At 32.9% G+C, this 17,414-nt stretch overlaps 1 protein-coding gene across 1 annotated transcript in view; it reads left to right on the plus strand.

The window, feature by feature from the left end:
- LOC142326950 (uncharacterized) overlaps positions 1-17,414 on the plus strand; it is a 127,752-nt gene that overhangs the window by 13,020 nt on the left and 97,318 nt on the right. The window contains exons 6-9 of the mRNA XM_075369681.1: positions 3,270-3,468; positions 5,965-6,144; positions 8,272-8,410; positions 11,491-11,668. Coding sequence (XP_075225796.1) covers positions 3,270-3,468; positions 5,965-6,144; positions 8,272-8,410; positions 11,491-11,668 — 696 coding nt within the window. The remainder of the gene's footprint in view (positions 1-3,269; positions 3,469-5,964; positions 6,145-8,271; positions 8,411-11,490; positions 11,669-17,414) is intronic.

Raw genomic sequence — 17,414 nt, forward strand, 5'->3', positions numbered from 1 at the left:
AGACTCTTTTTTAAAAGACATTAAAAATTTGATTACAATTTTTTTTATCAAAACCAAGACTATTTTGCTAGACCTGAACTTTAGAAAACAAAATTAGACATCAATTACATATTAAAAAAAGCCATAAATGAATTGCTGGCCACTTAAAAAGCAGCTTTTAACACCAGCAATGTGCAAAAAAATGCTCTTTAGGCCAAAAGCATGTGCTAACTGGACCAAAGAAGACTGGAGAAATTTTATGTTTTTTGACGAATCAGAATTTTATGTTCAGGAACAAAAGGGGTTCCATATGTTAGAAAAGCATCAGATGAAAATACATCACTGTCTCATATCCCACAATCAGTTAAACATCCCCAGAAAAAAATGTTTTGGTGTTTCACATTTGAAGGTCCTTGTTCATTATTTACAGTAGATGGTATCTTGACAAGTGATGGTTATATTAAGATTTTATAGAAAAGGATTGGGACACAACTTCGAAGAAAATTCCCAAAAGGAACAGAGTGTTCCAACAAGATTGGAACACTCTTGTTGGAACTTGTCATACTTCAAACTTTACTTTAGTGCTCTTGTGGCCAAGCAACTCCCCAACTGAAAATCTTTGGACAGTAGTCAAAAAACAACTCTCAAAATGATTGTTCCACAAAAACTGCCTTCATTAAAGCCATAACATCACTATGATTTCGTCATAAAGAAATAAATTAAAAAAAATAGTACACTTGTTGAATTGAGGTAAAATAATAAGAAATTAAGAATAAAGGACATATTAATGATTAGATATTCACACAATGTACAGATATATTTTTCTAAACGAAGTTACTGTTTATTAATTATCGTATTAGTTTTGATTAATTTGCACGCTACTGTATAATATAATAATGTTTTTATACATGGACATTATTGTAGTCTCTATACCGAGTGAGTTGAAAGTATGGAAACCCCCACAACAACTTTAAAACTGTTCCAGATAGAATACTGTAACGTTCAGGGTAAGGTATCTGTCAACTATTTTACCTTTTGACAAGAAATTTTACCCAGGGCCACCCAGGGATGGCCCTGGGTCACCCCTTAACAAGGGGTGGCTCAGGGTTGAAAGTTAAATAATTTAAATAGTAACACCCTTTGTGTGATACATTATTTTAAAGGTCCTTAAGACAAGTAAAATTATCTAAATAAAAGGTTTGTGTGATGTCTATACCCAAAGTGGCAGCGGAATAAATTTATAAAAAAAATTACTTTTATAATTTAAGGAATTGTTATCGCAAATAAATATATAAAAAATTTTTTAAATGGATTTTATCAAATAAATATATTTATTTAAAAAAAATTATTTATTAAGCATAATGTTCGCTTATTTTTTTACATTTTATTTTAATGTCTGAAATGTCTGTCTTCTGTAATTTAATAGTGTGCCAGTTGGTTGTAAAAGGATGATATTGCATTATTCAATAGTTCCCTAGTGGCGTTTTGTGCTAATTCTTGGAGCTTATTATGATAAATAATACTTTGCTGGTGATTCTATTTGACCCCTCGGCCAATTCATCTAACAGGAAAAAATGCATTTAAAATTTCACAAACTTGACTACCAAAATGAGGTGGGGCACCATCTTGTTGAAACCAAATGTTTTGGAAGTTGGGACCAACAAAATTTTGAATGTTTGAATGATATGGTTGAGAAATAAAGCCTCATATTTCATTACATTTAAATTTTGATCAATAAATATACCCCATCAATTGTCCACCAATAACGCCTGCCTGTACATTTACTTTGACTGGATACTGTGTATGTGCCTCATGATACCAGTGTGGATTAATATCAGTCCAGTATCAACAATTATGGCAATATACATTGCCATTTAGAAATATGTGGCCTTATCACTAAAAACTATGTTTAATAAATTAGGATCTGCACAAATATTGTTCATCATAATTATATCACAGAACTCAAGTCTTTGATTGTAGACATTTTCATTGTTCTCGCATCAGATGAATTTTGAAGGGTTTGAAAATTTAACTTTTTAATGCTCAAATCGCTGAAGTTTGGCTAATCCAAAATTTACCCCACCACCATTTTGGTTACATATATCGTACCTACTTTTTATTTATACCATTTTTCTTGTTTTAAAATTATAGAGACCTTTAAAATTATATCACACAAAAGTTGTTACCATTTAAAATATTTGAGTTACAATCCCTGGGCCTCTCCCCAAGGGGTTGAAAATTTATTTCTCGTCAAAAGGAAGAGTAATTGACAGATATGTTATCATGAAAGTTACAGTATTTTATCTGGAACAGTTTTAAAGTTGTTGAGAGGTTTCCATATTTTTGATTAACTCTATATAACCAGTGAATTTCAGGAAATGGTCTATTTATATGACAGATAATTTATACATGTCTTACCAGAAATAAAGATAACTTTGTTGTACAATAGGGGTTTTACTAAATACACAAACCAGTCAGTTGTTTACAGAATGTGATTTTTATATTGTCCAATGATAAAAGTCATCTGGGTTATGATAAATTAAATTAAACTGTATTTCTTTTGTATTTTGTAGCAGACTTACTATACTGTATTCATATCACTTATAGTTTATGGTTTAAAGTAAAATTTAAAAATGAATTTAAATAAATGTTATCAAGCTACAGTTTGTGAGTGGTCCCCTTAACAATTTTTATTCTATGAAAATACTCTTGAATATATTTTGAAAGAAAAATTTAGGGCTCGGAAAGTAGTGGAAAATTTTAAGATTTTAAAAGCATGTGCAACTAAAATTATTAAAAATAATAAAAGAAATAATATTAGAAATTTTAAAATATTCAAAACAAAAATTATACTGTAAGATGCAATTTTATTGAGCTGATCCTGATATAAACACTTATAATTATTTAATAATCTGATTATTGTATTTTTAAATAAATATTAAAATAGATTAATTGGAGTTCAGCATTGCATACATAAATATTTTTTTAGTTAATTATATATATAAATATAATATATATTTATATAAACACACACAAATGTATTATCTGTTATAAAACAAATTAATAAAATCAATACTACATAGTATTTCACACATATAACATTTTTAAATATGAATATTTCAGTTTATAATAAATATAAATTTTCCCTGGGAATTTAACTGAATAATTATCAGTCATTATTGAATCACTTTATCACTTATAATGTAAATTAGATAATAGTATTGTAAAATCCTCTTAATTATATATATATATTAAATATATATGATTTCTTTTCTTTTGTCACTAACCAGGTTTTAACTGATGAAGATGATGAAAGTTCAGTATTTTCTGTTGGTTTAGGGTCTTCCATTGGTTCATCTACTCTTATAATGAGTAGACCAAGTATAGTTCATGTTAATTCTGCTACATACTGTATCACACACCAATTAAAACGATGTCATCTCTTCGAAGTACTGCAGCATTATCAAGGCACCAATAGATTAGTCATTGGTCAATTTTTGGTATGTAATGTAATTGTTTTAATGTGTGTGAATCCTTGATGCTGGCTATGTTGTAACTGGGTTACATTTGCTTCCTTAAGTTAGAAAAATAAAAATGTTATGAAATCATTTTGATAGCATTAGACTCTTTTTAACTGATTTCATGATAAGTAAATTATATGTTTGCTTATTTGTACCCTGTAGCTTGCATAACAGTTTCACTGGTAGTAATAAAATTATTTTTGGAACCAAGTGGTTTATCTTGATTGCACTATATTTGTAAAAACCAAATCAAAAGACAAAATCAGTGCATGTCATATTATCTACGCTAAAATCAAAATTATTTGAAATTCATCATGTGAGGCATTAAATGAAAGTGCTCAGAGAGGATTTTAAAAATAAATAACTCCTACGTTGTACAGTTATGAAAAATGTTAAAAAAAGAAAACAAATTTTTATTGATAAATATAGAAGTTATAAAAAGGAGGTAATTTTAAATGAATCATTAAACATTATAAGTTAGATGATTGGTTCAACAGGAATTCAATAGAAAAAAAAAGTAATACAGAAATCTAATAAACACGATTCAATTATTGATTTTAAGCAATTTAGAATTTTTATGTTGATGTAGTAGCCATACCCTTTATTTGTCCTTCTAGTGACACTTTGTGATGGCAATTTTTTAAAAAATTGATAAAACAAAATATATTTTAATGCTTCAAAATCAAAATAACTATTTCTCCTGTAGAAGATATCATCATCAATGTTAAGTAGATTTTATTAAGTGAAATATTTCATCTCTTTAGATGGTTTGCCTGTTGTGTGATACCCTGTAACTAATAACTTGAATGAATTGGAAGTACTGCTGATTATAATAAAAAGGCTTTTCATAGGTAATTTTTTTGAAATCATTATTAAATTCAGTGTATATGAATTATATAAACTAGCTGTCAGTGAATTACAAAAATATATTCTGAAAAGTTTTACTATGGTAAAATTTGTCATTTGTGTGCCTTTCTATAATTTTGGCATTTGCAGACCTTGCCATCAAACTTAAATAGATCAGTTTGTTTTTACTAAGGCTGTTCTATACTTCACTAATAACTGTCTGGTAAAAAATAACAATAAAAGTACACAATTTTTTTAATTATCTTTTTTCTTAATTTTTAGCACTGATCTTACAGTTTTGGTGTAATGTTATTGTCATAAACACAATACTATGATCAATGGATCTTAGCAACAATATGCCCATCCATCTGCCAAAAAATTCACACTGCACCTTACAGTTGATAGGAGTGAGTAAGATATATTCTAAATTTCACTGACTTACTTTACTGGTAAAGTACTGAAGAGATTGATTGGGTCATGGGTATATATGTTACAAGATTATGTAGATTGCTATTAGCTTCTGCACATATATTAAGTTGTTTTGGCAGTTGGCCTGTTCTCAACAGTAAACTGGAAGTCAATTTTGAATAGGCTTTAAATATTTTATTGTGAATTTTAGTCTGTATGTTGATAGAGACTTAACAGAAATGGATACTTGTCATATCCATTGCTGTTCAACATACAAGTGTAGAACTATGTTTAATAATTGAAAATCAATAAACATAATTCTACACTTGTATATTCCTGATTTGCTATATCGTGAACAAATCTTATTTCTTTAAAGATATAAATTTTATTTCAGAAAATTATGACGACTATTAGCAAAACAATTTTTCTGCGGGAAGCTGCCAAATTAGAAAGGTATAAAGATTATTTACTTTACTAATTTTTTTAATTAAATTTCTATTTACCCATTCAATTTATATTAACCCATTCTAGTTGAATGTGAATATTTAATGCAAAAAATCTCAGCAAGCTGCAGTTTTTTCATTTTTTCAAAATGAAGCCAGATAAAAAAACAAATTTTGCATTTAACACTTAAACATTATTATACATTTTATTAAAAAAAACTCATTTTATATAAGAGAAATTAAAAGATTTTGTCTTTATAAATTAACACTTTAGCTGCAATGCCCTTTTATACAGATTATTCCACTAGGCCATGTTTATCTACAATATTCACTTTACTAGGCCTTGTAAATCAATTTGATGTACAACTAGTCTTTGATCCCAGGCCACCTGACTGTTTATAAAGATGATGACACACACACACACACACACACACACACACACACACACATACACACCCACATGCAGAGAGAGAGAGAGCGAGAAAGTGTGATAGAGAGACATTGACAACTTAAACTGCATTGTAACTATGTATTGTCAATAAGGTTTGGTCAGGTAGAAATGTAATATAACATTGGTTTTTAAATATAGATTGTATTGGCAGCATTGGGTGCAGTATGGCCAAGTGTTATTTTTATTATTATATTTTGTTTATTTGGTCCTTTTCCTTTTTTTTATGTATTAATTAATAAAGTTGGGTTAAAGTAGGAATGTTACTTATCAGGTATTCTGCTATGCAACTATTATTGATGTGTGTTGATGTTGGTAGCTTATTTTACAAAATGCACAATTGATCAAATTAGGCAATACCTTGATGAATTAGGAGAATGTGAAAGCAGTGAAAGTGAATTAAGTATGTTTTGTAATTGTAGGGATTTTGATGATCAAGAATACTGTATGTTGAGTGAAAGTAGTGAAGTAAGTGATAACAGTTTACATGAATCTATATGTAAAAAGTGACAATGTAATATCAATTTTGAACATAACTATGCTCACCAGTGTGATGAAGTAGACCAGTGGCTGACAATGAATCAACCCACTGTTTTACCTTCATTGGCTGCTGCCATTCTCAGGTGGGATAAATCAGCCTGATACAACAACTGAACTAGCCAAACTTCTCAAAAAGAGGCCGAGTTAGCACCTTGTCAACCTGACAAGCTTAGTGACTTGGGGAGATGTATCAGGGAGATGTATTTTGTAAAACCAATATTTATCAGAAGTTGCAAAGGGTACCTAGTGAACTTAATTGCTAATTGCTATAATATATTCGTAGACAACTCAGTAATTGACCATTTTAGTTTTGGAAACAAACTGCTTTTCTGAATAATTTAATGTTAAATACATTTTAGCTGAAAATTTCCATAGACGTTCTTTCCTTTTGGCGAGATACAGATAAAGAGGAAATGCATATCTCTTTGGGTTTACTTTTGTGGTTTGGCCCTAACAAAAATCCAACACTACAAAAATACTGGTCTTAGAATCCATTATACAAGAATAAAAAAAGCAAGAAAATGACCAAGAATCATTTTGGTATTTTTAAAATAATGAAATCCCTGTTACTGATAAACCTAAGTTGCATAAAATTCAGGTTATAATAGACATGTTGAATGAGAAATTTCAAAGTGCATACACCCCTCATGATAAGTTTGTATAGACAAGACTGTACCATATAGAGGGAGGTTGTGATTTTGACGATATATTTCTAATAAAAGGCACAAGTATGGTAAAGGCACAAGTTATATAAACTGTGTAAACAGGGTGGCTATACGTGGAATGTAAAACTGTATGCTGGTAAGGATACCTCTGCCAACCCACCGGATTAGTGGTGAACTCATCGCAAACCAGCTGATTTTGAAGATGACAAATCCTAGTAAAGGCAGTACTTTTATACGGATTTGAAAACTAGATCATGGATACTGTTGTTCTTTAGTTCCGCCCCGGTAAGGGCACAGAGGGATGTGCTTCTTAGGGTTATGGATTTGGCTTCAGTCAGCAAGTACAAGTATATACTCTGTGTCTTTCTGGACATATCCGGGGTGTTCAACAACTTGTGGTGGCCCTTAGCCCTGTTTTAACTGCAGCAGTGTGGTTGCATGCTAAATAAGATTAGAACTCTCTTGAGCTACTTTAGCGACAGGCCTTTTGTACTTTGTGATTGCAGTTCAGAGGTAGGAAAGACCCTGTCTGAAGGTTGTCCACAGGGCAGTGTTCTAACTCCACCCGTTTGGGTCGTTAAATTCGACTCTCTCATGCGATTTCGGATGCCCAGTGGTTGTCGCATTGTGGCTTATGCTGATGACTGGTTGCTGGCAATTCGTGTGCCGATATAGAGCTCAGAGTGACACAAGCATGTTAGGTACTAAGGTTATGGAGTCTTCAGCATAAGATGGTTTTCAGTGCGGAGAAGAAAACCACTATGATGTTCTTGAAGGGCCACCTAGCTGCAACCCGCCACCAACGGGTTGTGATGGATGGCCTTCCAATTAGGTATGTTACCGTTCAGAACTATCTGGGTGTCATCCTTGATGAGAGGCTTCTCTTCAATGAGTACCTCCAGTTTGTAGCGAAGAAGGCCATCGATGCTTTCTTCGGTGTCCGTAGAGTCATCCATCCTGATTGGGGGTTGAATTACCTTACCATGCGTATTCTTTACAAAAGTGTCTGTGGGCCATAATGTTGTACGCTGCGCCAATCTGGGTTCATCGTTTACAATTCCAATGTTATAGGGACATTCTTTTGCGAGCCCAATGTCTTCTATTGTTAGCTGTTGTCGGTGGCTACTAGACTGTTTTGTGAGAGGCAGTCACTGTGATTGCAAGCATAAAACCCCCTAGATATTTTGGCTATGGAGCGTAGCCAGCGGTATATTTCTAAGAAGGGAGGCCTTCTAATGTCAGAGCGTATGCAGGAAATTGAAGACCAAGGTTTTGACTCTTGGCATGCTAGGTGGAACGATTCTTTCTAGTGGTCGATACACGCATGGTATATTTCCAAATGTTAGGGAGTTGCAAGCTATTAGCTGGGTTTTCCCCAATTGACATATTACTCAATTTCTTTTGAGACATTGTGCTTTTAGGGATAGTTTGGCTAGGTTTAGGTTGGTTGACTTCGGCTTGTGTCTGGATTGTAGGATCAATGACATGGTGGACTATGTCCTGTATGTCTGTCCAAGGTACGAAGCTGAGTGTACCAGAATTATTAGGGAACTTGAGAGAGTAAACTCCTTCTTTGATCTGCGAGTCAACTGGAGGACTTGTAGAGACTGCACAATTGTGGCTGACTTCCTTCGATTCCTTGCCCAATGTAGAGTGGCCGAAGGAATTTAATAGAGTAGGAACCCAAGCAGCAAGGATCCGCCTGGACAGTCTGATTGACCGAAGGTAGACGCTTTGGCAGAAGCCATGGTTAGTTAGATAAGAGGTGTCAATGATTGTTAAAACTGTCAGTGGAATGGTGACTGCACTGCCGATGTGCATGGGATGCCAAGCAGCCGTAAGGTGTAGCAGCGTTTTGATGAGGGCAGATTAGAATGAGCAAACAACACTGTTGGCAGGATGCGGTTGCACTGCCAAAGGGCATGGTGTACCATGCAACCATTGAGGTGTAGCAGCATCTCGATGATGGTTAAAGTGGTGAATGTCACGCAGGAATCTGTGATGGAGCCGAGTGGGAGTAGGAGGTCTGTCCTCCTCTCCCTAGTGGACCAGACCAGAGTTCATAATATAACCTAAGTTTGGGGTTTATTAACATTTAAGTTGAGTTTATTAAGGGAACTAGGACTAAATTTCATTGTTGCGATCAACATGTTTGGTGGTATGTTGTGTTATTTTGCCTCAAATTATGAGACATTCATGAAATTGGCTCATAATAAGTAGAACTATGTGCAGGGTTTGTGCTTCCGTAAGATTGGTTAGCTAGTTCAGAGGGAAACATTGTAGGATATTCAAGATGTCCGGACGAGGCCTAAAGCGAAGGCAATAAGCTGAGTTATTAAATCACCGATGCAAATGTCTACCAAGGTATTTACATCGGTGGCATCCCAATGAGACCAGACTTATTCCTATGAGATGTAAAAAGTCAGAGGGCGATAGACGACTCCTGTTAAAGTCCAACAGGGCAAGAACAGGGGTGGTGGTGTGGTGACCATAATGTCACTAGGCGGGTGTCTTCCCCTACAGGGTTAGGATGTTGTCCTTTAGTGGTTTGGTTTCAATTAACCACATATCTCAGGAATGGTTGACCTGAGACTGTATCAGACTACACTTCATTTACATTCATACATATCATCAAAAAGAAAGGATACCTCTGCCAAAGGGAAGCATTCTGTTTCAGTTATGGAATTAATGACTTCTGTGCCAAACACTGGGTGAAATATTATAAAAAAAGGAAATACAACCCTCAACCTATTGTTTCTACCAAGATGGCAAGTAGACAAATGATTGCATTGCAAAGTCACAAAAAAATCTACTGTAACAAAATTGAAAGATAAGAGATGTGCTCTTTCTAACAATAAAATATATATCCCTAAAATGACTGAAGTGATCACTCGACGTGTTGTAATCTACAAACCTTCAACGGTTTTTGAGTATAGTAGTGTAAAATCATGTAGACGTTTCTGTTAAGTTGGCTACTTATGTCACAACCTTTCTTAAAGGGATGAAGTTGTACAGAAAAGTAGCCAGCCATCAAACTGCTTTTACAAGAAGGTAACTAGCAATAATCAAGTTGGGATTTCGAGAGAAGTATGCAATGTCTTTGATTTATGGTGAGGTACAAGATCATAATGCACCATCTTTTGCTGACCAAAAACATAAGAGCCTCAGGAAAATGAAGGATGCAAGTGAGGTCAGTATTGTAAACATTACAGTAAGTTTTCTGAACATTATGGAAGAGGAGCTGCTTTGTAAGCTTTCAAAACAAGTTACCACTCAGTGCATTGATTCTTCTGATTATAACTATATGTGATTGATTTTTTCATAAGTACAACAGCATACTCAAAAGCTAACCTATGTGCTTCGATGTAAACTAAACAAACAAGTTTTAATGTATAAAATTAAGTTTGTTTTCTGTAAAGGTAGATTTTAGTTTGTTTTTTTTATATAAAGTTCATGAAATAATTATTTTCATGTTAATAAAAAAATGTTATAGTAATTTTCAATTACTATGACAATTTGTATCTTTTATGCTAAGTACACAAACATTTGGTAAGCTATATTTTGTAAATACAGTTCTATTTCCATACCCAGACTATGCATTCTGTTGCAGAGTGTTTTTAATGCACCAAGGCCATGTATATCAATTCTATCCTATTTTATAAAATCCCATAAAAATATGATTTTGGGAATAAAGTGAATTTTTCATTTGCATATGTCAATAAACAAAAAAAATTACGGTGGCCTGGCATAAAATTTTATACAATTTCCCTTTGCCTTTCAAGAAATTCCAATGTGTATCAAAATGATACACATGGCTTGTAGGGAAACTATTTTGTATGTGAATGAATGAATAAATCTTTATTTCCCTTGTACAAAACGTGATAAAAAAGAATTACAATATATAATTAGTAAACATAATACCTGCAAAGGATAACCTGTGCCATGTATGAGCCATATATCCATATATTTCTAAAAAATAAAATAAAAATAATTTTTTAAATAAATGATAGCAACTAAACATTCCTACATAAATAAATAGAAGCTGTTACAAACAACTTAATTGTTAATAGGTTGAGATCAATTAAAATTTAAACTTATCTTAGAAAAAACAACAAAAGAATTAAAAAAATTGAATATAATAGTACAAATAGTACAATAATAGTACAAATAAACACATGCACCCACACATTAAAATTCAACATTCTAGATATAATAAAGATGCACATGGCAGGTAGTGTTAAAAATCAGAGATTTTATCTGATTACAAAGAGTGATCACTATATAAAACCACCAAATCAATATATGTTCCATGAATTTTAGTGTGGTTTAACTTTACTAAAGGTGCAGAAATCAAGAGTGTGAAATCTTTCACTAGCCTACACTTGTTAACAAAGCGTTTCTGAACTTATGTTTATGAATTTTATTCTTTATTTTAACTATGAATATGTCCAGGAAGTTTGTTACATTTTTTGTGAATCATTCTATATAATCTCAACTGTGTATTTCAATATTTTTATTCTCAATGAGAGTCATTTTTCTTGTTTTTTAATAGATTAGCTTTTTCTTAATTTAATCTATAATAAAAAAAATAATAATTTTTAAGCTTTAATATTGATATTTCTTTTAAATAATTTTTATAGTACATCAGGATTAAAATCGTTGAAAGATAATTTAGATGAGCTAATGAAAGGGATTTCTAGAAGTAAAGAAATTGTTTGGTATTCAGAAAATGATGCTAATTTTAAGATAGAGTTAGAGGCAAAGGATTTAACTGCTGTATGCCAACAACTTTTGCATATGAATTATATACCTGCAGTGGTCAGTTTATTTATTTTTCTTAGTTTTAGGTCTAAGCTAGTATAAATACTTTGAGATTAATAGATCTAGAAAAAACAATTTGGTTGTCTGGCAGTCCACTGTGAAAATTACATTATTACCTTTTTCAGAACATAATTAAAAAAAAAAAAAAAAACAGAATTATCTTTGCTTGTCTTTTTTTTATCATAAATGTTGTTTTCAATCTTTGCATAGTGTTATAGTTACAACAAAAATATTACTCTTTTTTTCTGGCCAAGAAAACATACATATTGCCGATATATTAAAAAGTGTGTTTGATATTAACTGCTCCTATTAAAGTCAGTTAGTACGCAAATTTAAGAATACTGAAGCACAGCTAATAGCATTTGTACTATTTTAATATATCAATTTTAGTAGTTGCAATGGTTAGTACATTTTATACTGCGCAAAGCTGTTAACATGCATTTTTTCTTAAGTAGGTATCACCTACTTAGTATGGTTTCCCGTGAGGTGGTTGATGAATGCTTACTTACTATTTTATGGAAATCTTAAAACATTTTACAATGGAAAATGTTTTAAAATCCTTTGGATTACCTCTTTAACTGCTCCCCTCCCTGTTCTGTAATATGATAACAAGTTTATGACAACTTTCTCTCCACATTATCTTTTTTAGTAACTGCATTCTCCATCCTAAAGCTGACCATCATTGGATAAAATATTATGAGAATATAATTTTTTTTTGAATCACTCTCTTTTGTATAATATCACTTGTCTTAATCCCTTCACTTTTGCTGCATAGTTTCTATAGTAAAAGGCTTGTAAAAATTATGAAAACATTTTTAAATATATAAAAATGCACATTAAAATACTATTTAAGACATATTTGATATTATGATGGGCTTAAATAGTGGTATTAGAATGTTCAATGCCTTAAACCAAAAATTTTTTCAATCCTTAAACTCATTAAACATATTCAATCATAAGCAGAAATAAGTAAATGGAAAGAGAAAAAGAAAATGATAAAATAATAATAATGCTTGTTTTTTTTCTAGGCAGATCAGTTCAGTTAAGAATGTCTTCAGTAATTTATAGACCAACATTTTTTTATGTAATAAGTATATAAATATTCTTTATGATTTTTTATTCAGACATACATTTCAAAGCTGTGTTTCATCATCATTTTGTCATAAACTTAGCCGAAAATTAACTGGAGAAAGTTGCTTATTTTCATATTTTCAAAAATATGATGGTACTGCTATAAAATCTTGTTACACTTTTTATTGCCTAACTTTTTCAAGTAACTATGAAGTATGTTTTTGCAATATACAATAACATAAAAAATGTACAGACTCTTTGTGTGCATGTTAGGTATCAAACCAAAAAGGTTGTAAGAAACCTGATAGCACTTACTCCTGAAACTGGCACAGCCATTCTCAAGATAAGCATATTAAATATAAAACTTTTAGTTATGCTGCAAGTCCTTAACAATACCAATTGTGCCGATTGGTCATGTATGCTGCGTTTTTATTTAGTTCGTTTTCATTTAGATTATGGTTGTGTCGCCTACTCTTCAGCGCGCAATACTGTGCTTATAATGCAGGATGCTTTTCTTCGGCTTGCTACAGGTGCCTTTAGATCAAGTCCTGTTGTAAGCATCCTCGTTGACTGTAGTGAGCTATCAATTTGGAATAGACGTGACCTGGTTTTAGCATCTTATTTTACTTGTCTTAAAGGTCAGCCAAATCAGCTGGCTTTTGACACAATCCTTGGGAATCCTTATTGGATAAATGATAACACATTTTACAGTCCACTAGGACTGTAAAAATAAATCAGTTCTTATTGTTGTGGCTCAGCTGATCCCAGACACATTATAAACACACAGAATATAAATAAAACAAAACAAATGAAGCATTTCACAATCTCATCCATGCCCCCCACCTTGAAGAGGTTGCTTCAAAATACCACATAAATATACATAAATAATGACATTAAACAAGTTAATGTCTAATGTTTTCTTAAAGGGAAATTGGCAGTAAACATAGTTTGTTAGTTGGTCTCTTCAATACACCATTTGAAGTCTTAACCGTGACAACCTGAACCTTGTTATCTTCTGCTGGATGAAGTTCTACAATACGGGCCATTTTCCATTGTAAAGGAGGGAGAAAGTCTTCCTTGATGATAACCATGTTACCAATGCTTAAATCAGTTGAAGTCATCCCCTTCTTTCTCTTCTGTAGTCCATTCAAGTAGTCTTGTGAGCACTGTGACCAGCAGAAGTGTTGTAACACTTCTGGTCACTGTGTTGTGTTGACTTGTGGTCAACACAATGGCACAAATCTAATGATTTGTTGCCATTGAGATATGGAAGGTTCAGGATTAGTTATGAGTACATCACCGATTAAGAAGTAAGAAGGAGTTAAAGGAGAAAGATCGGTTGGGTTATCTGACAAAGGAACTAATGGCTGTGAATTTTTGCATGCCTCTACCTGTGTTAGTTCTATTACAAACTGAACATAAGTTAAAACTGATGTCTTCATGATACGTTTTAGGTGTGTTTTGACAAGTTTGACTGAGAACTTCCATAAACCTGAAAAATGTGGAGCCTTAGGTGGTATGAAATGCCTCGTTATCCCCTCTTGGGATAGAAAGGTTAAGATAGAACTCTTGAATTCCTCATTCTTCTGTAACTCAGCTAGTTGTAGCAGTTCTCACTGAGCACCAACAAAATTAGTATTGTTATCCAAGTACATATCTTTGGGTTTTCCCATCTTGAGATAATCTTCCAAGTGCTGCCAAGAAAGACTCTGTAGTAAGATCTCCTACCAGTTCTAAATGTAAAGCCTTTGTACTAAAGCAAATGAAAACTGTAATATAACATTTTTTTAGTTAATTTAACATGAAATGGACCACAATAGCCTACCCCCATGGTATAGAAAGGAACAAGGTGGTGTTTGATCTCTTGATCTTGGTAAATCACCCATAATTTGTGTCTGAAGATTTGGATTTACCTTGAAGCATGTGATGCATTGATGGAAGATATTACTAGCTAAACTCCTGCCATTGATCGGCCAATATTTTTGACAAATTATGTTTAACAATAACTGTGGCTCTACATGAAGCGCTTTGATGTGAAAATGTCTAGCAATCAAATCAGTAAATGTATAACTTTGGTAAGATGATGGGGTGAATTTGATTTGGAGTTAAATCTGAGTGCTGTAATCCTTCCACCAACTCATATTACATTGTTTTTTCCACTGCTAAAGACATATGTAGTCAACCATCCTTCACTACCTGTGTTACTACATCCGACTTTATTAACAATGTCAATCACGCACTTCACACGAGGTGGCAAGATGACTGGATTGCCACAGTAGATAACAAACTTTGACAAGTCAGAGATACTGTGTTTCCATGTGATTCCTTCCACAGGAAATTTCGCAGAGAGGAAGTGGTACTTTGCTGATTGCGAATAGGACATACAAGAGCTACTTACGGGTATCTGATGTCAGCAGTGAATGCACCGATAAGCATACCATGCAAGTGTCGTTTGACTGTGCGTCACATCCTCGTGGATTGTATATGTTATGAGGCCTTGCGTCATAAATTTAAATTGCCCAGGAATTTTTATCAGATTTTTTAATAGTGTTCTTACATTTTTTGTATGGTAGTTGCATATTTTTGTGTTTAACATTTTAAGTTTTTTATTTTGTTGTTTTTGGTAATTTAGACTCTAGTTTTAATCTTGTTTTCAAATTTCTACTTTATGTTTTTATTTTTAGTTTTTTATTGTATTAGATTTCACATTTATTTTTCATATTTTATTTTCTGAGCACATTTTTATATCATTTTTAATTATGAATTTTTAAAATTTAGTTTCACATGCATCATGCTCCGGCGATGATAATGCCGAAGCGTTTTTCACTCTGCAAAACACAAAAAAAATTTTTTTTAATAAAATGTATTGCTTTCTGATAAGTGAGGAATGAATTGGTTTCCTGTTGCCTCTTCACTATAGCAAACATACTGTCACACATAGCATCTCCAAAATATAAATTTTCAACTCTGCAAATAATATCCTCTTTGTGTTCACTGCAGGGAATGGCTGTAGTGTGAACAAATAATCTTTTGGAAAGCCAACACTGACAAGTGCTAGTCCATCTCAGGTATTCTACATAAATTACAGTCATTAAAAAGAAAGGGAGATGCAATGTCTTATCAACAGATTAATGTGGTTCTTCTTGCCTCTGTGTTATATAATATGTTACACCTTGCCTCTGCTTAATAAGAGACTACTTATGCAAATAAAAAGCATTTGATCTATAAATATTTGCATAATTTAGAGCTGGTTACAGTAATTACCTTCTGTGTTTAATGCATTGGTGCAAATGTTAGAGTAATCTCATCGCTTCCTTTTACTGCTGAGAAGAATAAGAATGGGAATTTTAAAAATTTGTTTCCACAATTCTTATAATGTCATTTATTAGGTAAAAGTGATTCTTCTACACAAGAAAGGAACTTAGGAAGACCTGAAGAATTATTGCCCAGCAAGCCTCTTCTCAGTTACATACAAGGTTTTCACAAAGATAATTGAAAAAAGAATGCTAACAACACTGAATGAATCAATGAAAAGGATCAGGCAGGCTTCAGAAACACTTTTAGCACAATGGATCACATCCAGGTTGTTCATCAAGTCATAGAGATAGTGTGTGTGGGAGGGGGAGAGATAGAGAGAGACTGTGAGAGGGGATTATTATACCATGCCCATATGTATGGCCTTTATTGATTACAAAAAAAGCACTTGATTTGGTAACAACACAACCATAATAACTGAACTACATAACCACGGTAATATACACAGTGTATTTAAACTTGCTACAATTGATATTTGAAGAAGCAAAAGCTACCAATGTGTCAACGAACATAAAGTAGAGATAAATGTACGAGGGTTATTTTTGTTCATGGTCCGATCGTTCGCGAAATTAAAACCACAGTGAAAATAAAAAAATTTTTATTTGTAACAAGTACTTATCTAGTTACGCTATTTCTCTACATAGTCACCTCGACTACAGCTCTATGTCTGTGCCAAAATGTTGTCCTCCTAGCCAGCATTTCATATGAGCAAAGAGGTGAAAATCAGATGGAGCCAAGTCCGGGCTGTATGGTGGGTGATCAAACACTTCCCAACGAAAACGCTGCAGAAACTTCTTTGTTACAGCTGCAGTGTGCGGCCGAGCATTGTCATGGAGAAAGACAATGCCTGATGATAATATTCCTCTTCGCTTATTCTGAATTGCCCTTTGTAGATGTTGAAGAGTCACACAGCATGAGGCTGCAGTGATGGTCGTGCTACGTTCCATGAATTCCACCAAGAGCTGCAGACCAGCGTAGAAACATGACTGAAAACACAAGCGGCTCCGTTCGATGACTAGGGTCTGGGAAAGTTAGTACCATGCTGTGACAAATGTCTAAATTGGAGTGGTGACTATGTGGAGAAATAGCGTAACTATGTAAGTACGTGTTACAAACAAAAAATTTTTTATTTTCACTGTGGTTTTAATTTCGTGACCAATCGGATCTTGAAAAAAAAATAACCCTCATAAAAAAGGTATATGGCAAGGCAACACTTTATCAACCATTGTCTTCTCAGCCTGCCTTGAAAGGCTTTTTGGAATGCTGGAATGGGAAGACAAGTGCATACGAATAAATGGCATATATCTAAACCACCTGAGATTCATAGATTATATAATTCTCTTCTCACAAGAATCAG

Source organism: Lycorma delicatula, chromosome 6, assembly GCF_047948215.1.
Source record: "Lycorma delicatula isolate Av1 chromosome 6, ASM4794821v1, whole genome shotgun sequence".
Lineage (NCBI taxonomy): Eukaryota > Metazoa > Arthropoda > Insecta > Hemiptera > Fulgoridae > Lycorma > Lycorma delicatula.